Source organism: Pteropus alecto, unplaced genomic scaffold (genome assembly GCF_000325575.1).
Source record: "Pteropus alecto unplaced genomic scaffold, ASM32557v1 scaffold160, whole genome shotgun sequence".
Classification (NCBI taxonomy): Eukaryota; Metazoa; Chordata; class Mammalia; order Chiroptera; family Pteropodidae; genus Pteropus; species Pteropus alecto.
This window is the reverse complement of record NW_006429864.1, coordinates 4,805,282-4,831,267: the sequence shown is the minus strand read 5'-3', so window position 1 is coordinate 4,831,267 and position 25,986 is coordinate 4,805,282. Positions and strand designations below refer to the sequence as shown.

Genomic DNA, 25,986 nt, shown 5'->3' with positions numbered 1-25,986 from the left:
TGCTTCCTGGGGAGCTCAATGTGGCTCAGCCCCAGCCCCTCATCCTCTCCCCCCAGCGCAGAGCTGGTGCAACCTGCCCCCTTCCTCAGCAGCTCTGCTGGCCTTCTTCTCCAGAGACTATTATTTTGGGAGAGTGCTGAGTTCAGCACTGGTGCAGTCAGACAGGCCCTTCTGTCCTCAGCTGGCTCTTCAGAGGTGGCCTCGGGGCTGGGGCAGCTGTACCCCATGTGCACCAGCCCCACCTACACAAGATCACTGTGTCCACACTCATGCACCATCAGACAGCCCCGAGGCTGTCAAGACAGGTGGTGGAGGAACCGTGGGCAAGAGAAGCAGAGCTATCCAAGGGACACGACCCAGCCAAAGCTCTGCTCCTAGAAAAACAACCAAGGTCAGGCTTTTGCAAGCACCCCAGGACCTGCCCCCAGCCAGAAGCCTGGGGTCACCAGCTTCCCAGAATTTGCCTTAACGCCAAAGGAGTAGGCTGGCCCTTGGCCAATCAAACACACACGGGGCAAGTGGTAGGGGCAGGATGTGGAGCTATGCTGAGAGGCTTATATAAGCACCTCTGCTTTGCAGCCTGCTCTAGGCCCTGGCAGCTAGGTCTGGAGTGACAGCAGAGCCTGACGAAGGAGGGGCCTCAGCTAGGACTGCAAATTGAGTCCAATTTGGAGTAGGCCCAGGTCCTCCTAAGGCATTTGTGTCCAGGTGGCAGATTAGCTGCTGGAGCCCAGGCAGCTGCCTACCCTTCTCCCTCTGCTCACCAGAGATCTCTGTGGCGCCAGGTGGGCCCCTAGAGTCGGAGCGTGCAGGGTGGTAAGGGTGCCTCCTGCAGAGAGGGTCTAGCAGCTCTAAAAGCTCCTTCTGTTCCAGGTGATCATGGGCTGGACAATGAGGCTGGTGATGGCACCCCTGTTTCTGGGCCTCACGATGGTCGTCACAGGAAACCTGGAGGATAATGACTCATGTGTGTACGAGGCCCTGTCTGACACCGATGCTGTTCTCTGCAAGTAAGGCTGGTGGGGCCCCAGGAGGCGGGAGGGGGACCGTCTTTGTCCATTCAGGCTGCTATAGCAAAATGCCACAGACTATAGGACTTATAAATAATAGAAATTTATTTCTCAGAGTTCTGGAGGCTGAGAAATTAAAGATCAAGGTGTGAGAAGTTCAATGTCTGCTAAGAAACAGCTTCCTGGTTTATAGACGAGTGTTTTCTCACCGTGCCCTCACATGGCAGAAGGAACAAGAGATCTCTCTGAAGTCCCTTTTATAAGGGAAGAATTCCATTCATGAGGGCATCACCCTCATGACCCAAGCACCACTCGGAGGCCCCGCCTCCCAAAATCATCACTTTGGGGCTAGGATTTCAACAGAGGAATTTTGGGGAGGGGGACGCAAACATTCAGACCATAGCGGAAGCCAATCTCAGGACTCCCTAGAACACACCAGCACACCCCCAGTTTGAGAAACATGGACTTACAATGCCAAAGTTGTATGCCAGGAAATGTCTTTTGATTGTAACTCGCTGTTGGAAAAGGGAAGCTTTGTCTTCATTTCTGTTGAAGATTCCTGTTTGTACGAGATCATCACTGAATGTGAGCACATTGTGGACACATCAGACCCCCGAGGAGAAATCAGTGCCTCCTGTGCTGGGGCTCACTCCCCGAGAAACCTGCTCGGCTCAGGCTTCTGATCTTTGAGAGACACCCCCACCCCCAGAAGCTACTCCTTGTGTGGCTATTTTGAGTCAAATGGGAAATTTTTGAATTTAGGACTCAATACCTAAAGGTATTGATCTACAAAGGAGGAATTTTATGTACATCGACAAGCTGCTGGAAAACATTAAAAGAAAAGCTCTTTCAGAATAACAAACAGCTCACCTACTTCTGAGATAAGCCAGACCAGACTGACAAAAACACTAAGAGCCAGAACCCCGGTTCAGCCTCAGAACCCAAAGAACCATAGTCCACCCTTTGGGTGAGTCCACTCAACAACCGTCTCCCTGCTGCCACTGTGCAGGTGGCCTAGGTGGCTGGGAGCTGCCTCCCAAAGCCCTCTCTTCTGTTCTGAGAAGTTCCACCCTTCACAGAGTGCACCCTAGTCTTGCGCTATGCACTGCGTAGAACGAGTCTAGCTTCTCTTCTCCTTGAAGGTCTTTCAAATGTTTGGAGAAAGATGTTGTGACCCTGCCTTCACCTACAGCTCTTGTAATCCAGGCACCTACCTCCATCCTTCAATTCCTCCTCACAGACCTTGGTTCTGGTCCACCTCTTTCAGGAAGGTTCGGTTGGAAGCAGACCCATTGCTCTCTTCTAAGTGTGGCATCCCACACTTGCATACTGAGAACCACACGGTAGTGGGTGGGGGTGCCCATTGAGCCGCCTCATGCTTCCATGATGTCAGCCTCATCTCCATACTCACTTTTGGGCAGCTGGAACTCTGAGCTGGTCCCATAGGTACAACTGGGGAGCCGTTTTTCTCAGATCCAATCCTTACAATGCCAAAGGGTCAAACAGAAGCCTGGAGAAGCTAAGTGACTCCCTGAGGAAGCCATGTGGTGCAGGGAAAGTGCAGACAAGCCCTTCGTAGCCATTCTTTGGTGCTCACAACAAATTACCCCGATCTGACAGCTGCACGCATTTATCGTCTCACATTTCCTCTGGGCGTGGCTCAGCTGGGCATCTCTGGCTCAAGGTCTCTCAGGAGGTTGCAGTCAAGCTGTTGGCCAAGGATGCAGTGTCATCTGAGGGATGGACTGGCCAAGGTGGGCTGTTCTGCTTCTGAGCTCCCTTCACATGGCTGCGACAGGCCTCGGTCCCTTGCCGTGGGGCTGTTTACAACACAGCAGCCAGATTCTCCCAGAGAGGGAGAGCACGTGAGAGAGGGACGCCAAGCAGAAGCCACCGTCTCCTTATAATCTTGGAAGTGACATCTTCTCACTTCTGTTTTGTTCTTTTCGTTAGAAGCAAGTCACAAAATCCAGCCCACACTCTAGGGGAGGGGATAACACAAGGAGGATGGGGATTATTTGGGGGTGTTTTAGACACTGCCAGCCACATCCATGTCCCTCTTCTCCCTCTCAGTTTACTCTTGGCTTTCTCTGGGCCTCAGTTTACTCATCTTAGAGATGAGAATAATGACACGAGCTCCTTCAAGGTATTGCTGTATGAAATGGAATCATATTATATGGTGCATTTGATCTATGGTGGTGGCCCAATAAATGCTATTTCCTTTCCCTCTGGTCCCTTATGCAGCATCCCATTACAGCCAAGCTGGGACCAGAGTCCCCGCTCCTCTCCCCACTCTCTCTCGGATGCCTTCTAGTCTTGTCAGGAGACCCAAAGATGCCCCAGATCTCAGGATAGAGATCAGACGTGCATTATAGTACGCTATGAATGGGAAGGGCATTCACGGCAGGAAGATGGCAGCTTTGAGGTTTTTGAACTGGAATTCAAATTTTAAAGTGTATTCTTACTAAATTTGATTTTTGATTCAGTTCATCTCGGGCTTGTGCATGTCTTTTAGGCCAATTTACTCATCTGAATTGTTAGCTATCAGCTTTGTGCCCTTCACAAATCTAATAAATTTGCCTTCTGTGTCCTGATCCCAGCCTTTGGTAAAACCGCTAAACGAGGCAGAGTCCCACACATACCCCTTGGCCTATCCTGCTATGTGGAGTGACATGAGGGCTTCACACTCTGGGTTGGCAGGGTGTGACGGGTTGGAAAGGGAAGGCACAGATCTAAGCCCCAGCCCCCCGGCATATACCCTGACAGGGCACTCTCCGTGGCTTCGAGACCACTCACCAAATGTCAACTTGCTGATTTTGCTTAACGATTTTAGCATTCGTAACAATTATCCCAGGACAACAAGAGGGGACCTGCTTGTTCCCCAAGGAAGGCTCCTCTGGTCCTCAGTTTCCCTCCTCACTGCCCCAATTCCATGCCATGTGCTAAATCCTCACCTCTCTGTCAGTGGAGACCTTGGCCTCAGGTCTCACTAGCTACAGTACAGGAAGTTGTGACAGAAACAAACCAAATTGTCCTTTAAAGGCTGCTGTGAAGATAAATGAAAACCCATCCTCTAAACATTCTTTAAACGCTATTAAAACCATGCCATCCAAAAGAAATGACTGTAAACTTGGGAAGAATTAAAAGAAACAAGTTCTCTCAGCAAGCCTGTGATTCAGCTAAGTGGCTACGGTAAACTGTCCTTCCTCAGCTGGCCTGAGTCCTGGCATTGGGGTGCTGAATTTTGCATCTGCCAGGTGTTGTGCCTTTGCCTAAGGTGGGATCTCAGAAGCTTCTGGAAGGTTCTCCATCAGGAAGCTGTTCTTGCCTTTTCCAAGGTTCTGACCGAGATTGGGAGCTCCTCCTTCAGTTCTACTCCCCCAAATTATATTTTCACTGGGTTCCCTTCAGGCATCACTCCCAGCAGAGAACTGCGGCCAGCTCTGATGACCGCTGGCAGGCTGTGGAGCCGCTCAGCCACACTGGGCTATTTGAAAAGGCTGAGGACCCACCTCTTCTCTCAGTGAATCATCTTAACCAAGTAGACCTTGAGAATGAATGTACCTGTTGAGAAGAGTTCATGGTGGCTAACTGAGCTTAAATTTATAAACACAGCTTAGCAGCTGTTGCTAAACAGGGGACTCTCATATGAGCCTGCAAGCTGCACTTTAGCCTGCACTAAACTGCCTGCTTGTACTGTGTTCCTGAAGGCTAAGCCAATGCTGATACTGTGCTGGCTAAGGCAGCACTTATACTAAAATAAGTCAACCCTTACAAAAGAGTTCCTGGAATTGAATTTCAACCAATAGGACTGAGACTTTCCCCATCCAATTGGAGCACCAAGGCTATGTCCTCATTCACATCTTCACCAACCAATCAGAGTAACTCCATTTTGACCAATCAAGGCAGTGCTTTTTGGACCAATCAAACTTTGAGGATTTGGAGTCCTCATTTGCATGAGAACAGACCAATCAGAGACCAGGGGCAGGGACTTCTCTCTACATAAGCCAGTCCTCCTGGGGTTTTGAAAGCATATTTTCCTTTTCCAGTGAAGACTCTGTTTTTCCTTGGCTGGAAATGAAGATATCTCACCTGAGGGGAACAGAGTTCTCTATAGGGGCAATGCCACCTCACACTCTATAGGGGCAATGCCACCTCACAGTCCTTTCTGTGGCCTCATAACCTTGCTGCCTCCTAATTGATCTATAACACTATTGAGGTATTTCAGAGCTGAGCTGTATCGCGATTGACCTATTTGCGTTGAATATAGTCTTCTTCCCCTGCACCCAAAATTGGACGTTCCTATTGGTGTTGAATTAGTGCCACCAGTTGATAAAACCCTACGGACCCTGGGTCTTCGTGATAAAAAGTGGCAGAAGGGCAGGGAGGAAGAAGCAAGTAAAAAAAAAAGTTGGCACAGAGGTGTTTTTGTTTTCTTTTTTTTTTTTTTTCTAAATACCTATTTGAAAGCCTGGCTTACATCCCTGAGTTTTGAATACAGATGAGCCCTTAAGGCTAATTCTGGTGGCGTTGTGGGAACAGCACGCCCACTAAGCCTGAGTCTCAGAGTACACATGCTGTGTAGGCCCTTCTTCTCAGGGAGAAAGTAGATAAATAAATTCATACTACAGTCTTAATGACTAGATGTTTTACCCCCTGAGAGAGATTTGCATTTTGAAAGCGCAGCAAATAGTAGGTTGAGAGCCTAGGGTACGGGCAATACTTAACCCAAAGAAGTGGATTATTTTAATGGTAGGATTTCCAAACATTGAGAGCATCTTAATTATGTAGGGGAGAGAACAGTCTGTGCCCATGAGGAAGGCTGTGTTAACTTGCTAAACTTTTCTTTACATAATAACCTTCTTGAAAAGCATTTTGTAAATGTTATTCTTATAAACTCAATGCTATTTTAAAGATGCTGACTGAATTTGCCTGTGAATATAAGTTCTTTTTGAAAAGTAAATACTTCTGGTAGGTAATACTTCCTGAGCACTGATGACTGGCCAGGCCCTGCTATAAACATTGATCACTTGCTTTACTTCTCACTTCAACCCTATAAGTAGATATTATTAGTGTGCCCATTTCACAGGTGACTAAACCGAGGCGCCGAGGTCACACGGGTCACACGACTAGTTAGTAGGATTCAATCCCACTTGACTTTACATTCCCAACAGTGCTAGACTGAAGCCTTATGAATCCGAGGCTCCTCTAAAACCCTGATATGGGCCAACCACCTCCCTCTCACCATAGGGGCCTTGAAGTTTTCTACCCTGAGTTGGGGAACATCGGCTGCATGTATATTCCTGACTGCAACGACTACAGACAAAAGATCACCCGCTGGTCCCAGCCGACAGTCAAGTTCTCGGGGGCCTTAGAGGTGAGTGAGTGGATCTGGCCTGGAGTGGGGAAAGTTGTGGGTCTCGGTTTGCCTCTGAATTTTCTCATCTGAGAGACTAGAAACTGTGTGCAGAGCCATCTGGGTTGGGTCTGGTGGTAACAGATGGCTGTTGTTGTAAGTATGTGCCTTCCATAGAGCAGCACCATGGCCTAGAAGGAGGTTGAAGTGGTTGGGAGGATTACAGAGTGGGAGCTTTGTTGGGGCTCAGGGGCTACTTACTGGCAAGGCCTTTCCCTGCTCCTGTAGTCCCTCGGCCCCCAAGCCTGGACCCTTAGTCATTGTGGAGACCAGCTAATGCATGCTTTTGAGTCTGGAGAGAGAAGGTAGAAAGAAGAGGTTCTGGAGAATCCTTTCTGTAGGTGCATGGTAGCTGGGCTTTCAGAATGATCTTCTGAAAGCGGGGGAGCGAATTTGTAACAGGCAGCACTTCTCACGTAGGTTAAACAAGCAGAGGTTAGTGCATCTTGACTCTTGGTCATTGCAATATGAAACATGCTCAAAAGTTTGCCCAAAGTTGTCTGAAATAAATTGAAGCATTTAGGAATTGGAAATAACTATTCCTTTTACTGGGAAGTGATTAGTATCATCTTGCTCTGGAAGATTCCCTTGGTTTGGGGATATAGTAAACCTGGAGAATGGCCATGGAAGTGGGAAGTGGGGCCGTAGCTGCTGCTCCCAGGGGCTAGGCCATGGCCCGGGAGAGCTACTCCAGTGTTCTGGTCACCATTTCTTTCTTCCTTGACTCCTGGGCCTGACCGAACCCCCAAAGCATTGGGGGTGGAAGGTGATTTTCTGCTTTGTTTTAGTAGGAGGTGTCATTGTCAACCCAGGAACAAGGACTGTGGGTGGAGACAGAAGGTCGTGGTCAGGGTAAGACCACATGCACACCAAGGCCAGCCTTCTGGTCCCCTCTGTGTGTGGTGTCATGGACTGGCCACAGCTAGCTCTTCCCCTCTGTCAGTCCAGCCTGGTGACAGCACAGGCTGAGCAAGATAACCAGTTCAGGGTTAGGGATCACCTGGATTACTCAGAGGTAGAGGGATAGATTTTTCTTTCTTTCTTGAACTGTTTTTCACTATTAGAGAACAAAGAAATTATAATATGTTTTACAATTTATGAGTCTGAGAAAAAAAAACATTGACCGGCTATCGTGTTTGCTGTAACATCTTTTCTTCTGGGAGACTGAGCCAGCAAATAATGAGGAGACCTTCTTGGTCTGTTCTCCCTCCACCCTCCCAAGCCTCACACACGTGTATACGCATGCACACATCAACCCTCCTCTCTGGAGACTCTTGACCTGGGTCACACACGGACAGGTAGGAGAAGCAGAGGAAACGTAAGTTGCTGTGATTCTAACTTGTGGGACAGGAGGTGGAAGGCTGCAGAAGCAGGGCAGAAGCTCAGTCCTTTAAAGAAGAGTATAATGCTGCCCCAGGGGGCAGGACAATCAAGTCACCATTAATACAGGAGGTGGAAGGCTGCAGAAGCAGGGCAGAAGCCCAGTCCTTTAGAGAAGAGTATCGGGCTTGTCACTTAAGGAGTGAGGAAGTTGGACCAGGCCATTTCACAGCCCAGTGACTGTCCCAAGAGGGATTCTCAGTAGAGGAATCCGTTCCAGCTTGTCACTTAAGGAGTGAGGAAGTTGGACCAGGCGAGGGATTCTCAGTAGAGGAATCCGTTCCGTGGGGTATTGCTGCATGTTTCCACTAGATGGCAGTATAGACTTCTCTGAGTATCTGGTGTCCTTGGGAGAGACAAGTTTGAAGCAAGTTTGGAAAGTCTTTGCATTTGATTCAGTTTAGTTGATACTGATTGTCCTGGGATATGGGTATATAACACAGAGAAGATAGTATCCCCTCTCGATCCTGACATCTCCCCTCCTGAGGTGGGGTGGGGAAGAAAACCTGGAGACTTAGGAAGGACACAGAGCTGTGATTAAGAAAGCCAAGGATGGCAGATTTCACCAGAGAAAGTTTGGTCTAAGTGGTGGGTGGAAAGAAAAAAAGTAGTATTTCTACTATGGTAACTATACTTTATGGAAATTTGACCTTTGAGAAGGCAGAGACAGTTATCGAATGCCACCATTCATCAGGTGGTACCCATTTTATGCTATAACTATTCACGTGTCATTTCATTCTCTCATCGACTCTGCAAGTTTTTCTTTACTTGAGACTGTTAGTGGCAAGTGACAAAAGCCAACTCAAACTGGCTGTGCCAAAAAAGAGGGAAGGCGTTATTGGTTCACAAACTGAAAACTCCAGAGATGACTTCAGGCATGGCTGAATCCAGGGCTCAAATAATGTCACCAGGAATCCGTCTACCTCTCTATTTTCTTTTCTTCTTTTTCCATGCTGGTTTTATGTGTAATAGACTGTGTGTGGTGACAAAAATTATCAGCTTCAGTTTTGTTTTTACTATTTTATTATCCCAGTGGGAATAGTTGACCCTTTCCAGGCATTAAAAGTCCCAAGATTTATTTGTCCTGTTTGGATAGCATGCCTATCCCTGAACCAAACAGTGACCTAGGGCAGCCCTACTTACCTACAGGAGTTGAGAGCAGAAGAGGATGGCTCCCCCAAGGAGAAGCAAGGTGCGGTTATCAGAAGAGCATAGGTGTCGGGTAGGAAAAACGAGAGAAGTTCCTGCGGAAGGAGGGAGCGGGCCAAGTGCAGAGCTGGAAAGCGGCAGAGCCAGGGGTCAATCCAGGTCTGCCCCACTCCAGAGGCTTGACCCTTGAACCACTGGCACAGACTCTCAGCTAGACACTGAGATGCTGGCTGAGTGGAGGAGGCTCGCGGAGGGGATGCTTTCCTAGGACAGGAAGAGCAGTGGTCGCTAAGGAAGATGGTGGCGTGGAGGTGCAGACAGGCCAGGGACAGTGAGAAATGAGATGGTGGCTGGAGCTTCCTTTCTGGGGTAGAGACAACACACACCTAGAGAGAGAGAATGACTGGGAAAGTTGGTGGGGAAGTGGGTATTATCAGGAACAGGGTTCCTCAGAAGTAGGGGTAGGGGAACCTGAGTCCTAGTGACTGATGGAAAAAGGCAAGAGGTTGGTGACTGGCTATGTGGGGACAGTGCCTTCCTTCAAAGATTATTAAAACAATGCCACCAAAGCTGTGGCTGCCAAAGGACATGCCCAGGGAGCCCACTCCCCACCCCTCCCAAGCAAACCTCCAGGCCCTGGAAGGAGGGGAACAGTGAGCATAGGAAGTGCCTCTGTGCCTACTGCAGAGCTTCCTGTCTCCACGCCTTTTTTCAGGCCACTTCCTCATATTGGGACCCTATACTCTGAGACACCCTGCCCCCACCAAAATGCTTTCTCCTCCAAGAAGCCTTCCCTGACTGCTTCCTTTTAGGACTCGCTCTCATCCCTAGCTGATCTCTACTTTTTCAGAGCATTTTTAATGTCCTCTACCCTCTAATCCCAGAGTTTATTTCTTTCTGTTTTGTGTCGTGGTTGTATATTCATAGATTCAACCAAATTATAACAAGATCGGGTGTTATATATCTTTGAACCACCCACAGCCCCTACCAACGTCACAGACCCCGTGTTGACTGACTGAGTGACCAAGTGGGTGTTTGGATGGATGAATGGATGAATGAATGGCAGACAGAAGGAGACCTCATGGCGTGTGAGCTATGAGATAGGTGAGCCCAGCGGCTTGCCCTTTAAGCTGCTGGGTGTCCTGGGGCATCTGAAGGAAAGCTGCTGAGTGAGCCTGGTGGCCCCTGGGCCAGCACTAGTCCCTCCTCCACCCAGGGTCGGTGTGGACTAGGAGGCGGGAAGCAGGAAGCAGGGAGAGAACGAGGAATTCAGGTGGGTTCCTGAGAAAGCAGAGTAATGCAGGAAAATATGGAGGGTCCCTGTGCCAACAGCTGCTGAGCGCTGAGCGAGGTGTTGAAGTGAGAGGAAGCTTTCTCCCCAGGCACTTTGACAAACGTTAAGAGGCAAACATCTTAAAATACATTCCTTCTCAAGCCAATGAAAACTGTAAGGCCCCTGAGAAGCTTCTTGACTAGGGCTTATTCTTCACCTTGAATTTAAGCAGCTGGAATCCTTTTGAAATGAAGAAATTGCCTTTAAGTGGGGAATGTGCATTGCATTCGAGGAAAGGAACAAAGACCACAGCACTTCCGTCCTGCTGTCCCTCAGCTTCCCAGGCAGGCTCAGCTGGGCCCTGTGTCTCCTCCCTAGAAAGCAGGTTGACTCAATGTCCTCTACCTGGCTGGGCAGGCATGTCCCCAAGCCACCCTACGACTGCAGTGTCTGTGTTGCTGCCTCCTGGGGGCCACCTCCTTGCCCTGTGGGCCCAAGGTAGAGACACAAATTTCGACACAAATCGTGTGCAGGCCTGGAATCTGGAGGCATACCCATGCGATAGAGTCACAGACTCCTCGCTGACAGGTCCCTCCGCGCTCACCAGCCACTCACACCCTTCTCTTTACACACACAGAGAAAAGTGGAGGTGCTGTGGTCACAAATGATTAGCGGAGACAGGACCCAGGGCTCCCAATGCCCGAGCTCATGCTGGTTAGAGCAGCCAAGGTGGATGTGCAGATGCGCTCGTCTGGGAAAGACAGGCCACGGGGCAGGCACTTGGGCCATGGAGTGTGCGTGTACATGGGAGCAGCCGAGCGCAGGACTGTTTGCTCCAGAGATGGCAGTCGGTACACATTTGGTGTTACGGATATGAAATGATTCACTTAACAGATATTTATTGAACACACAAGCAACATGTTGGTGCCGGAAATCAAAGATAAAAGATGGCATCGTACAGCTCCCAGCCTAGGTGGGGAGCCAGACAGGTGTACGGCAAAGGTGGGGATGCTGGTGTCAGTGGTGAGACAGAGGAACCGTGGGTACCACGAGGGCAGCCAAGCTAAGCTGGAATCAGGAGAGGCCTCCAGGAGGAGGTGACCCTAAGCCAAACTATGGATGATGAACAGGCAGAGGGCATAGATGGGGAGCCAAGTGACCCAATCAGCGCTGATGCTTGGGAGGTGGCAGGGCCACGCCGGGAGGGGCCACAGAAGCTTCATGGGCTCTGGAGTAGAGTCTGGAGTTTTTCTTGAAGCCAAGCTGGGGAGGGGGTGGTGTCATGGTTTGATTTTTAGACTGGTGAATGTGATCAGTTTGCAATTCAGGAAGGTCACTCTGGCTGCATGGGTGGAAGAATGGAGGTAAAGTGACACTCAAGGCAGGGAGAGCGCCCGGCTGAAGCCGCATAGGTAAGGGTGCAAATCATGGCCTAGATCTGAGAGATACAAAGAAGGTTGAATCCACAGGGCTTGGTGACTGCGGGGGAACGGGGGTCCTGCGCAGGGGAGGTGAAGGGCAGAATGACCTTCACGTCCGTGATGGGCAGATGGGTGGGTAAGAATAAAGCTGAGCTTATAGTTTATCCGAAAAATCGAGACACTTTTGAGAGTGAAGGAGCTACTGTTAATAATCATCAGGATGACTGGAGTGATTGGGCCCTGTCCCTAATTATGATGCTTTCACCAAGTAAGGGTCACGAGAGAAGTACTAGACCTACAGGGACGACAGACGGGGGCAGTGACCTCTGCATACACTGAATTCAAGGATCCCGTGTGCACCCAGAGGCACCTGCCCAATAAGCAGGCCTGGGATCTGATGCCGAGAAGAGAAGGTGGGGACGGAGGCCTAGATCTGGGTCCTCAGCTCCACCGGGGGTGGGAGGTGGAATCTTCCAGGTGGCTGGGTTCACTGGGGGGAGGATATAGGGTGGTCAAGAGCAGCCAGCCGTAGAATTCAGTTCCGACAGCAGCGGGGAGGCTGCTGCAGGCCCAGGCTGGGGGAGGGCCCAGCATGGCTCCTGAGTGATGGAGACAACAGTTCCGGGACAGTGGGCGGGGAGCCGAAGGTACAGTCAGGACCCAGTGAGGAGTCCACTGGGGAGACCACCGATGCCTCAGTGGTTGTTTAGGGAAGAAGTAACGCCATACAACCACGACTCAGTGCCTAGCATGTGACAGGAACTTAAGAAACAGCATCAGTTGTCATTCTCATAAGAGCTTGGCTTGTAATAGTCTGAAGGGTGGAAGGCACAGAAGTTTGGGCTGCGGGAGGCTCAGGGAGGCCTGTGTGAGTCTGAGGCCCAGAGGCAAGAGCCAGTGAGGTGGTGACAGAGAGAAGGGATGGCGGGTGAAGCCAGGCCTGGTGAGGCAGCGCCCAGCACCCAGACAGGGATGCCCGTATGGAGGATAACCTGCTCACAGGTCGTGTCATTTTATCCTTTGTCCCCGGCCAAAGTCTGCTGAAATCACACAGCTTTGTCCCACCCCAGCCCAGGCTGCTCAGCCATCTGTTATGGGGGTGCTTTGGCCACAGTGGGACGAGGTGAAAGAGGAGAGTTGCTCATCACCCTTTCTAACCTTGGCAGTCTGATTTTGGGGGTGGCAAAGAAGCTCTTCATGCAGGATTCCACCGGATCCTTCCAGCTGCGTTCAGAGCTGGCAGAGCAGGGATGATCCCCACAACTGCAGGCGGGGGCGCTGTCCGAGGTCACACTTGACAAAGCTGGGGAGTGGAGGAACCAGCCCGAGATGACAATTCTCCTGCCTTCCCGTCCCCTGCTCTTTCGGTTCTGTAATTTTGCCTCTTGAACCCACCCTGATTACTGGAAAACAGCCCCCAGTGTTCACACTGGACTTGGGGTACCACTCACGCATCCATCCTCTGGAGTACATCGTATTGGAGCCCTCCTCTCTCCAGACACTGTTCCAGGGACACAAACAGAAACAAACCCCAGCCCGGCCCGCACTGGGCATCTCATAATGGCGGGAACGTGAACTGTTGTCATTGTCAACAGAACAGACTCGGGAGCACTTGGGTGACTGACTGACGTGTTGTTCCCTGGTGGCTTCGCTGGCCTTGATCTTCACGGCCAGTCCTCTCTATCCCCCGCCGCCTTTCCTGTCCTTATGCTCGCTGCTCCAGGGTTTACACAACCTCCGGTCAGGGCTGGGCCCAGCCCTTCAGAAACGTTTTAATAAAGCCGGCTGTCCCCCATCCACAGGATGTTTGCCCCGTAATTGAGCATCTGATGTCGGCCAAAAGCTTCCAGGCAAGTGCTAGGGAAGCAGGTTCCAGATGTTTTTCAGATCAAATAATGTTTCTTTGAAAAAACTGTGTGGGCTGCTCCATCAAGGGGGCAGATGGGGCCTGAAAGCAGAGTTCAGTGGGTTTGCATCCTGGCTTTGAAAAAAAAAAAAAAGGTCCCTGAGCAAGTGTCTGTGTGGGGTGCTTCGCGTGTTGGAGTCTGTTCACAGCGGCCTGTTGGGAGCGCGAGCAGCGGCTTCTTGGATTTTCAAATAGCTGTCCCACCTTTGTCAGGAGCCATTAAGTGGGACAAACGCAAATTTTGAAGGCTACAGCGATTTGCTGCCTGCTCTCTCTGGGGAGAGAAGGTAGTGGCCTAAAGAGGCGTTCAGAGCAAGTTTCCCAGGGGTTTTAAGTGAGTGATGTCCTTTATTAATATTTGTTCAGTCTTGTAGGCTTGAGGGCGAGGGAAGGAGGGGAGGCCGCGAGGAGGTCCTCTGCTGGGCGGAGCGGCTGCTGCGTGCCCACTGCGGTCCGACAGCCTCCTGGTGGGCAAAGGCCTGAGGATGGGGTGGGGTGGCTGCTGGGCGCTGGGGGGCCACGGGTGGTGGGGGCAGTTGTCATGCCGCCTGGACTTCGAGGGTGTCTCTCTCTCGCCAGGGCATCCCCGATACAGACAGCACGTTGTTCTATTTCAGAGGCCCTCTGGCCCTAACCACACTGTGTGAGGCGGGCAGACCAGGTATTGGTGTCTCTTTTACAGATGAGAAACAGCAGCGTGGGGGAAATTACATTATTTAGCTTTTAATAGATTTTATTTTCAAGAGAAATTTTAGGTTCACGGAAAAATTGAGTGGAAAGTACAAAAATTTCCATATGCCTGTTGCTCCCCAGTGAGCCTCCCCGCTATCAACACCCCCAGCAGCGTGGCACGCTGGACCTGCACTGACACGTCAGGGCCACCCAGAGTCCATGGCTCACATGAGTGTTCACTCGTGGTGTTGGATGGTCTGTGCGCGAGGACAGATGTGTAATCACGCAGAGCGGTTTCACTGCCCTGAAATTCCTCTGAGCTCCACATTCTCATCTTTCCCCCCTGCTGATCCCTGGAACTATGGGTCTATCTACTGTCTGCATAGTTTTGCCTTTTCCAGAATGTCATATTGCTATAATCCTATCGTATGTAGCCTTCTCTGATTAGTAGAGACCCTAGACTACCATCTGGGCCTGAAGGCTCAGAATTGTACTTCCCTTAAGTTTCTAGCAAGACTCTGGAGCGGACAGGATTCACCCACTCCTGCTTCTGGTGTCAACTCCATTCTCAACATCCATTTTCTTGTCTGTCTCTCCAGCTAGAATGTAAACTCCCTGAAGGCAGAGATCTTTGCATGCCTGGGAGAGGGGCAAGAAAGTAGGCATTTCCCACCAGGGAGATTTGTGCCACCATATAAAGCTAAGAGCAGAGTGGTGAGGTGGGGGGACGGAGTTGTCTCTTGCTAACAAGAGTGTAAGTGTTAGAGTTTTCAAACCACTTTCCCTGTCAGGACAGTGCTTATCTTCCATCAGTCCGGAGAGGTGGGCCAGGCAGGTGTCTCTGCCCACGGTGGGGAATCCCAGGCCCGAGATCAGCAGGAGAAGACAGATGCTTAGCCTCAGAGCCCACGCCGGATGCTCGTTGCCTCGAATGTCATCTGAGTCTTTTCTCAACCTTGTGGACATCACTTTGCTCTGACACAGACACATTAAGTGGGGCGGTGAGACTAGACTCGGATCCCCTGCCTCCTGTGCTGCGCTCTTGCCTGCACCCCCTGCATCCCCGTCGTCCCCCAGCGTTTAGTCTCTGGCCGTGTTTACTGACCATTTCCCACATGGTCAGGCTCTATGCTGAGTGCTCTAGAAACATTGTCAGACTTAAGCCTAGGGCCACCTAGCACAGTGGGCGTAATTTCCTTCATTCCACAGATCAAGAGACTGAGACACAGTAAGATTCCAGAGCTCATGAGCGATAGAGTCAGGATTTGAACCCAGGTCTGTGTGGGCTCCAGAGCTCATGCCCCTAACCACAACGTAGCACTGCGCCTGAGGGTAGGGGGTGACCTGCAGTATGTACCCCAAATGGCCTGAGCTTCAGCCACAGGCTACAGGTCCAGGGGGAAAGCCAGCTCCTAAGCCAAAGCCGGGAAGGAGCAGGATGTGGCGCTCCCCTCATTCTGCCACCTTCCTTTATACATGGGCCTGGCGATATCAGATGATTTAGCCAAGGGAAATATGGGAGGGGGCGGGGGCATTCAGGAGAGTGCACCCTCCATTTCTTTATATGGGAGGGGGCGGGGGCATTCAGGAGAGTGCACAGATTAGGCACCCTCCATTTCTTCGATTTCCTCCGTACTGCTAACATGAGATAGAGCCTCAGGATGAGCCGCCGGAGCTCCTAAGTCCCAGGCCTGAGTTCTTCCCAGCGCGTCGGGAATGCAGAGGGCCGGTGCCAGTGCGTGGAGAGCCAGACTAGCCTGCGTGGAGGCAGACAAGGTTCGCGGGGGCTGGGAAGGGAGGAGTGCCAAGTTGGCCCCTAGATGCGGCTCTTCAGGCCTTGATTGTGGGAAGGCCTAGATGGTCTCTTGCTAGCTCCTTGGGGCTGCAATTGGAAGAGCTGACACCAGGGGGAGACAGGCGACTATCATCCTGCCCCCAGCAACACGAGCAGGCGCTGTGGCCAGGCCTTGGTTGTAAGAAGGCATTGCCCAGGGTGGTCGGGCAGTAGAGACTTGCCCGGTAATGGAAAAATGGAGGTCCCTGATTGGGATTGAGGGTGCTCGCCTCTGCACCCCTCGCCCCATCGCTCCCCTTGCCAGTCAGTTGTGAAAATGCCTTCCGTTCAAATACAAGTATCCCTGGTCCGGAATTCCTTAAACCAGGGGCCACTAACTTAAAACGCTCTAATAAGATGGGTGAAGTGGCCCATTGGAAGGGAAGCAGGAGTGCCGAGCTGACCCACTTGCACTGAGGATGCTCCTCATATCCCACCCAGGGTTAAAAAAAAACTTTTTATAGTCTCGCAGGAATGAGAATCGCTGGGTATCAGAGCTGACTCCCTTGGTTTACAGAGAGCTCGGAGCCTGAGGGGTTCATCTGAGATGCAGCCAGGCCCCGGCTTTGCACAGCCCTTGTCCTACATCCTAGCTCTGTCGCTCATAAATCTGGGTCCTAGGGAAAGTTATTTCTTCTCCCTAAAGTTTCTTTTCCTCACCTTAACACGGGTATAATGTCCATTGTGGGGTGAGACCCAGTGGTCCGTTCTCAATCCCGGTCTTTCCGATCCATCAGCAGCATGTGACCCCTTTGGTCACTTCCGTCTCTTTGACGCATTTTTTCCACCTAGTTTCCGGGACTCACATTCTCTGAGTCTTCCAGCTTCTTCACTTCCCAGTCTCTTTTGTCGTTTGCTCCTCTTCTCCCCAACTCTTCATGTAGGATATTTCAGGCCTCAGTGCTTGGTCTTCTTCATCTACACTTTCTCCCTTGGCGGTCTCATCTACATGATGTCCTACTCACAGGGCCACTGGGGTATCTGATAGACACCTCAAAGGCAGCACGTCCAACCCCAAGTACCCAGTCTCCAACCCCCCTCCCCTCAACCTGTTCCACTTGCTGTCTCTCCCAGTCTCGGCAGAGAGCAGCTCCAGCCTTCCAGTTGTGTCCGCTGAGCATCGTGGAGTCTCCAACAACTGCTTTTTCCCTCCTAGCATATACCCCACCCACCAGGAAACCCTCTTGGCTTTGCTTTCAAAGTATATCCAGAAGCTGACTACTTATCTTCTCCTCCACTGTCAACATCCTGGCCAGGGCCAAGCCCCTCTCTACCTTGATTATTGCAACAGCCTGCCAGCTGGTCTCCCAGATACTATGCCTGCCCCAAAGGCCCAGCGTATTCTCGATACAGCGGCTAAAGTAAGCTTTTATACCTGCAGGTCAGAGCAGTTCACTCCTCTGCTCAGAACCCTTCAATTTCTCCCCAGATCACCAGCGTAAGAGCCAAAGTGTTCCCAATGGCTTATGAGAGCCTATATAACCTGACCCATGGTCACCTGTGACCTTAACTCCTACCATTTTTTGCCTTGCTCGCCTGGCTCCAGGCCTCCTGGCATCCTTTCTGTCTCTTGACTGCACCAAGCATGCGATAGTGCCCTTGCACTAGTGGCGTGTCTGCCTGAATCACTCTTCCCCCTCGTATCTTCATGGCGCACATCCACACCTCCTTCAAATCTCTGCTTAAAAATGTCATCTTCTCGAGGAGGCCTTCTCATCGCTCAGCCCTGGTACTCCCGAGCCCCCCGATCCTTTCCACTCCTTTCCATTGTATTTATCACCTTCTAACCTACATACAATTTCCTTCCTTGTTTGTGTGTTTTGCTTATTTTCAGCCCCACCCCACAGCTAGGATAAGAGCTCCAGGAGGGCAGGAATGTCTGGTTTATTCACCCAAGCCCTGGAACAGTCTCTGCCACGTAGTTGGCCCTTAATAAATATTTGTCGAAAGAAGATTATTGGAGAAAGATTATGAGAGACCATGTATGTAGAGCCCGTCAGTGCCGACATAGGAAGCATTCGGTAAATGATGGTGATGGTGGTGATACTTTCCTTTGATGCTCTGGTGACTGGTGCAGCCTGCAACGTGACAGCCGAGGCAAGGCAATGACTAGAGGACGTGGGATTCAAGACAGAGGGCTGTGGAGTTTTGTTTGTTTGTTTGTTTGTTTGTTTTTAATGAGTTTATGGAGAGATAATGGGGGGGTATGGAAGGGAAATATTTCATCCCTCCTTAAAAAAGACTAGATCTACAAGGCTGGACACAGGGCTATGCAGATAACAGACACTCAGTAAACCTACAGAATGATGAACAAATCCCTGTCAGTGTTTGCAGAGCTGACTTTGGAAATTGGACAAGCAGACTTGGCAAAAAGTTTGGGGTGGGGTTTGGATCGAAATAAGAGCAACGAAAGGCAGTAATCTCCTGAGGCTGGACAGAGGAGGCGGTCTGCTGGCGCGGAGGTAACCTCCCTCTGGTCAAGTTCACACCATCCCACCTGGTACTTATAGACTGTCCCAGGTTTCTCTTCCTCCAGTGCCTCTTCTCACGAAAAATGGGTATGTGGCGATGTGTAATGCCAGCAAAACCGCCTCTAGCTCTTCATCTTGCAAATAGAGCGATGGTTAATTTCAGGTTTGGAACCCAATCCCTTGATTTCTCCTGTGCTAAGACAGAAGCCGCTCACCAGCTCTCCACACATCTGGCGCTCCCCATCCTCTAACTCCCCCATCTCCGACGGGAAACGGAGCCACGTGGGATGTACCTTTTTCAGGATGTGATCGGGGAACAGCTATTTCTTCTTCCTGGTTCATTTCTTCCTTTCACTAGCAAAAGCCCAGGGCTCCATGGAAAGGTGCCTGCCAGGCTCAGATGTCTGGGAAGGTGGGAGAGGCAGTCAGGCCAATTCCTCTGATGTGGCTCTGTCCACTTCAGCCTCAGGACTGTTAGACAAGCCAGTGAAGGACCCACCTCTACATGAAATCCAGGCAGTTACTTTAGAGCAGTCAGCATAAAACCAAAACCACAAAGCCGTAAAATGCCTACAAGAGCAACAGACAGGTAAATGTTTATCTGATATCAGGGTAGAGAAGATCTACCTAGGCATAAAAATCGAGGGACAAAGCCAAAAAAGAAAAGAGGGATGGATGTGAGTTACGATATTTGAAACTTCTACACTTTCAAAAATGCCATAAAATAAAATAAAAATCCAACGACAAAACCGAGAGAACATATGTGCCACAAATATGGCAAAGGACCATCATCTTTTGGCATAAAGAGCACTTATAAATCAATAAGGAAAAGATGAATGCCCCTTTTAGGAAAACAGGGCAAAGGACGTTAATAGGTGATTTTAGAAAGTTCATTAAAAATGTGTGTCGAAAGCTCAATTCCATTTATAATTCAAAAAAACGTAATTTTAAAAACAGTATAAACTTTTTTTAAAACCAGCCAAATTTGCACTTAGGGCGTTTTTTAAGGAAAGTATACATTAGTAGAAGTACGATTGCTTCATCTTTCTGGAGGGTGATTTGATAATGTGTGTTAAAATCGTTCACATGTTCATTGTGTAATTTTAGTGTTATGAATTTATTCTAATCTGATGATTACTTCATCAAGACACATGCAAATTTATGTAAAAGGATGTTCATTGTAGAGTTATTTAAAATAGCAAAAGAAAAACCATTAAACATTCAACAATAGGTTGGTTCAATAGAACATGTTCTAGTCATGTGAAAAAGTATCATGGAACCAGTAAAAATCATGTTCTCAAGGAACATGTAAAGCTATTGGAAAGTCTTACAGTATATTTTTAAGTGAATGAAACCAAATGATAAAACAGTAATTTCACAATAGTCCCGATTTTCAAAAATTATATCTTCTTACGCATGCAAAAAAAAAACCAAAAAACTAAATGGATAGAGAATACATCAAAATGTTAACATTGGATCACCTCGAGTGGTGGGATTAAGGGTGATTTTTATTTTCTCCTTTACACTTGTCTGTAATTTCCATATGTTCTCCAATGAATTACTTTAATAATAAGGAAAAAATGTTATTTGGGGAGGAAGAAGTGAATGCTAAGAGGAAAAGGCTTCAGCTACCCAAATGGTCTGAGTGCTCGTTGCTGTGGAAACTATAACTTTGAATTGCCCAACTTTTTGTGAATTACTTCCCTGCTCTGCAGGGTTAGCGCTTAGAGCTGGATTCAGCATTATCCGGGCGTGGGCACATGACTGGGGGGTGGTGAAAACCAAGGGGCCCTGCCTCAGGCAGAGGTCTGCAGGAGGGTCCTGGGTTTCATTCTGGCTCCCTCTCCCCTTCTAGGTACAGAAGGCTCTGGTGTCCCGCAGGGGATGCTGGGGCAGAAGCTGCCTTGTGTGCAAATTAGCCAGGAAGCCAAGAAGCAACCCACTGCTTCACTGAATAGGGTCCCCCCAGCGCCTGGGTAGAGTGTTTGATGGTTTTCATTAATCAGCCTCGCCCCACTCCTAGCTTGGCATCTAAAGTATTCTTTTTTTTTCAATAAGTCCCAGGGACAGTATTAAGTGAGGTTTCTAAACAAAGTCCCAATCCCAGCTTGAGCCTTGACCATTCGCTCTGTCTTGCTCCCTTTTTATCACTGAGAGTGCAATTCCCGCCCTGCAGAGGAGTCATGATGAAGCACCAGCCCAGCCCTTCGGGAAGCTGGGGGCTGGGCACCCTGAGTGCAAAGGCACTTTCATATGCCTATTCTCGGAACGCGAATGTCTTGCTGCCATTTGTGAATCCTGCTCCAAGCTCTGGGTGTGGAGAACTGGTTGATTTATAGATCAAGGCAGCCACAAGTTGGAATTTTAAAAAGCAATGTGTCCTTTGAGCAGGAGCCCGGGCTGGGGGCTTTGCAGGCTGTCGCTTTGTCCCAGGGACCAGATGGAACTTGTTTTTCTGCTCACTTGGGGGTTTAACCCTTAGTGCACTCCCTCCCATACAGCCCCATTCAGGAATCCCTGCCTTTGGGGCGAGGCATCAGCCATGAGCAAGCATCCTCGAGTTTGAGCCTCAGTGACATTTATTGGAAATGCCTCATCTTTTCAATCCTCTGCCTTTGCCGGATTATTTTGTTTTATTTAGCATACACTGGCATGCGCCAGGTACTCTTTCTAAGGGCTTTAGAAGTATTAACCCATTTTCTCTTCACAATCATTATTATCCCCATTTTACAGATGAGTACACCGAGGCACAAGTCGGTTAAGCAACTTGGCCTAAGATTACACAGCTGGTGAGTGATGAAACCAGAATTTGAAGCCCAGCTGTCTGGTTCCTAAATTTGTGTGTTTAATCACAACATCATGGCTGCCTCTCAGAGAGCTGGTAAATGAATCCAGCTCTTAACGGTTCAGCGGTCCTGGGTGGTCCTTCCCATTCAAGTTATCAAAGCGTAAGGCACCGTCAGAGTAAGATGAAATCCATGTCCCAGGTACATGCGTCTGAAACATCACTGCCAACCTGGGTCTGTCTCACCTGAGACCCCGGTGTCTCCTTCAGGCCCATCAGGCTGCGCAACCCTCATTCGTAAGGTCTGTGTGATGTGACGAGAAAGGTTCAGGGTTCAGCGCCCACCTCCATTCCACCCACAGCACCTGTGAACCCAGGGCCACCAGGTGAGATCCAGGAGTTTGGAACTTCTGTTGAAAAACTTTGTGTCACATACAGCTTCTTTCCAACAGGGGTCCCTGGGACCTGCCTTTTGTAAACTCTTGCACCTATTTATGGAGCAGAAACTGCGGGGCCGTCTGAACCTTTGTGAAATATTGGAATCCTACACCGCCCAGGCAGAAGGAGCTGCTCCTTATCCTAGGGAAGTCACCATAGTTTTTCGTCCCCTTCTCTGGAGACAGGAGCTGGACAGAGACCTGCACCCGGCACTCATCAGAACCTGGGTCTGGCACAGAGCTAGTTAGAGTCAGATGTCCAGGGCACCCAGGCTGTGCAGGAAGAGGCCACCATCTGGAGAGGGGCTAATAAGGCACGAGACCCAAAATGAAGCGGCATGGGGTTTGTCACATCTTCACCAGGGTCCCAAGTGCATGTGGGAACATGCTGAGGTCGCAGGGGGACCCCGGGAACTTGGGGTGGTCTATTAAGGAAGTAACATGGTGCTTGGAGCCAGGAAGTAGTTTTTGATGAAAATGACAAAACGGTAATACCACACTTGAGAGTAAACCGTTCTTTGTAAGCTCAGCTTCTGGATAATTGAAACTGGCTCATTTATATACTCAAACTTCTTGTTTTAACCATGTTTTTATATGGCTGTTTTTCTAACATAGATTACATATGACCTCCCCTGCCTTCTTAAACAATCTAATGAACAGAGTTTAACCTCTGTGAAATGACTCCATGTCATCATTATCAACATCTGTCACATAATGGTGCCCTTGCTGTGTTTGAGCCTTTCTTCTTGGTGGTGCAAGGGTTGCATTGTGTTCTGACGCCCCATGGGCAGAAGAGTGAGTAGTTCCTGGTTCTCCATCATCTAGGACAGGGTACTGGAACTCTGGAGGTCACCTCAGTCACTGTGGTGTTTTCTCCCACAACACATCTGATACCAAATGTGTGGGTTTTTTCCCCACTAACACCAGTTCTCCAATTCTTCATCTGCCCGCGTGGAATCCGACAATTCAGTTCAACTGTCGCCCCAATTACCTGGGCTTAGTATCAGACCCCACAGGTAGAGGGCTCCGTCCCGCAAGACCATCCCCCACTTCGGGTGCCAAGGTACCCGCACTTCTCTCCAACTTGGTGAAAAAATAAGGGGTTCCTACTACACCCCCATTTCAGGGTCAGTAATTTGCTAGAATGGCTCACAGAACTCAGCGAAACAGTTTACTGAAGGTTGCTAGTTTGTTATGCGACTCAGGGAGCAGCCAGTGGAAGAGAGGCATAGAGCAGGGTATGTGGGGGTTGCATGGAGCTTCCCTGTCCTCTCCGGGTGCAGCACCATTGCGACACCTCGTCGCGTCCACCAGCCTGGGAGCTCTCTGAACTTCTGCCCTTTAGGGGTTTTTATGAAGGCACGGTTGACTCGATCACTGGCTTCTAGTGATCCACTCATATTCTCCAGCCCCTCTCTTCTCCCTGGAGGTCTAGAGATGGGGCTGAAGGGACCAACCCTCGAATCATGCCTTGGACCAGTCCCCATCCTGAAGCTGTCATGGTGTCCCCAGCACCATCATCTCCTTAGCATACAAAAGACACGCATCACTCTGGAGATTCCCAGGATCTTAGGAGCTGTGCACCAGGAACCAGGGACGAAAACCAAATATATATTCTTTATCATGCCACGGTGGTGTTAGACAGTATAGAGAGTGGGTGAGTGGTATCGCAGATGGCTTCAGTTACATGAAGGCAGGTGGACCACAAAAGATTAACATGACACACACCCAACAAAGACATAGGTAGCTTCAAGAGGGCAGAGAGAGTTGGTCGAATTTACAGCTGAAAGCCCTGGACTGGCACAGAGCAGGTGCTCGGTCAGTATTTACCGATTGTGTAAATAAGCAAACGGCGATTGTGCGCCGGATCACCTGGCATCGTGTCATTTTCTTCCTTGGCTTCCCTTTGCTGCGTCCGGGTCTTCAGTGACTACGTGATGCAGCTCTCGTTTCACAGCGGTAGTGAGAAGGAAAGCGTAGGATCTGCGCCTGTGCTGCGCCGTCGCCGCGAAGGTGGAACAGTGCCCAGGACAGGGACACCGGCAACGGGAGAAGGGACCTTGGGGAACAGAGTCGGAAGAGGTCCAGCTGCCCTGTGCAGTGTGGAGATTCTTTTTCTGGAGCCAGGTCTGCTTTGGGAGTATAAGTCTTATTTCATTTTCATGGGAAATTACAGAATTTTTTTTAGATCACTCACAAGTGATATCTTGTAGGGATCAAAGAAATTCGTGGGGTTATTTGCTTCTACACAAAACCACCCAACGCTGCTAAAATTATTTTAAAAATTTGTTTTCCTCCTGTCATCTGTCATTTCTTGCTACTGTCAAAGATGATTAGTATCCTTATGTCCCTTCTAATCTGTGGCAGGATGGGAAAGCTGATAACCAAGTATGTCAGAATCATTTCTAAACTAAGAGTAAATAGGCTCAAAATGAGGATGTAAGTCAAGTGCCTGAGTTTCAGCGTGTGAGCCCCGTGACATATATAACATGCCTGTGTGTGCCTTCTTCAGAGGTGGGGACCAGGAAAGCAGCAGTAACGGGGTGAGTCATGGGTGCTGGGAGTTCAACACCGAGCCCTAACCAGCCACATCACCCAAAGAGCCTTCCAGATAGAAAGTTAACACTTTTTTTTTTTTTTTTGCTACCTGCAAAAGAGAATTCCTTGTCACACTCAGGCTTTTCAGAATTCATGACTTTGAAGGTTCAGCTACTTCGTGTAAGCACTTCAGGCCCCTCAGACAGAGAAACGGGCTTCCCATTCCTCTGTCATTCCAGGGCCAAGACTTCCCAGGGAACAGCTGACACTTGCCCGAAGGGCTTTGGGCCGGGAGGGCCAGGAAGGGATGATGGCGGCTGGATGTCCAGCAGCCGTGGGTGCGCTCAGTCCGCGTCCGTCTTAGGGCAGCTTTCCCATCTCGGGGAGCATGTGTGATAAGAGCTAAATCAATGTGTGGGGTGCTATCCTAAGTTCTTTATGCTTTGTCATCCTTTAATCTGCCTAGCAGTGCTGTGAAGCAGGTGCTATCGTCAACCCCATCCTCCAGATGAGGAAACAGGTGTCGGCTCGCCCCAGCTACTGAGCTTCAGAACTAGCCTTTGAACCCAGGTGATCTGGCTCTGGAGGCCCTGTGTTAACCACCACACTATCTGCTTGTCTTTAATGAACTTTACTTCACCAAGACACACTTCCTTGGAAATGTCTACAGTAGGGACTAGCCTAGGGAGACGTGGGCTCAGTTTCCCTGTCTAGCCTAGTTTCCATGGTGAGGCCTGTCCCTCTCTGCTTTCCTGGGCTCCTCCCCTCTGAGGAGTAAGGGAGTCTCCTCATGGCTCAGCCCCTCAAAATTCACCCCTTCACATCCTACAGAGCTCTCCGGCCTATCCTGTCCTCCTTCCTGGTAGCGTATTTCAACTACAATTTTCTCTTACGAGCAGTGTCTCATACACCCCAGACCCATGAGAAAGACTGAGGAACTAACAGACATCCCAGGGACCACTCTAGCTTCCTCCTGGGAGGCAGAGCGTGAGGGGCTACGCCTGATTGCCTTGGGTAAGAATGTCTGTGGTTGTCTTTTGAAACTTACCCTAGACCAGGCAGTAGAGCACTTTGGTTGAGATCTTTCTTATTAGATTGAGCTGTTTGATGATAGCGTTACATTTTCTGAGATGGAGTCTTTGTCAGCTCAGGCTGCCATAACAAAGTATCACAGATTGCATGGCTTAAACAATAGAAATTTATTCTCACAATTTCAGAGGCTGGGAAGTCCAAGGTCAAGGTGCAAGGTGAGAACTCCCTTCTTGCCTCCTCTTGCCGACAACTGCCTTTTCTCTGTGTCCTTATGTGGAAGAGAGAGAGAGAATGCTCTGGTATTCCCTCTTAGAAGGACACTAATCCCATCATGGGGGCCCCACCCTCATGACCTTATCTAAACATCCTTACCTCCCAAAGGCCCCACCTCCTAATAACGGCGCATTCTGGGGGCAGGACTGCAACATAATAATTTGGACTAGATACAAACATTCAGTCCATAGCAAGTGGGAAAGACTGAGGAAAGAGCGGGTTTAGGGGATGGCTGCACGGGGGACTCAGCTGATCAGATTTGCACATGATGCGTTTGAGATGTTATCAGGCAGACATCCAGGGAGAGATGTTGAGTGAGTTTTTATGTATGAGTTTGATGTTTATAGGAGAGGTCCAGTCTGGAGATAGAAATGAAATTGAAACTTAAC

General features: G+C 49.7%; 1 protein-coding gene across 1 annotated transcript in view; it reads left to right on the top strand.

The window, feature by feature from the left end:
- The first annotated feature begins 879 nt into the window (after window positions 1-879).
- The window catches only part of PEBP4 (phosphatidylethanolamine binding protein 4), a 190,888-nt gene continuing 165,781 nt past the window's right edge, over window positions 880-25,986 (top strand). Inside the window, exons 1-2 of the mRNA XM_006904392.1 lie at window positions 880-1,010; window positions 6,261-6,387. Coding sequence (XP_006904454.1) covers window positions 880-1,010; window positions 6,261-6,387 — 258 coding nt within the window. The remainder of the gene's footprint in view (window positions 1,011-6,260; window positions 6,388-25,986) is intronic.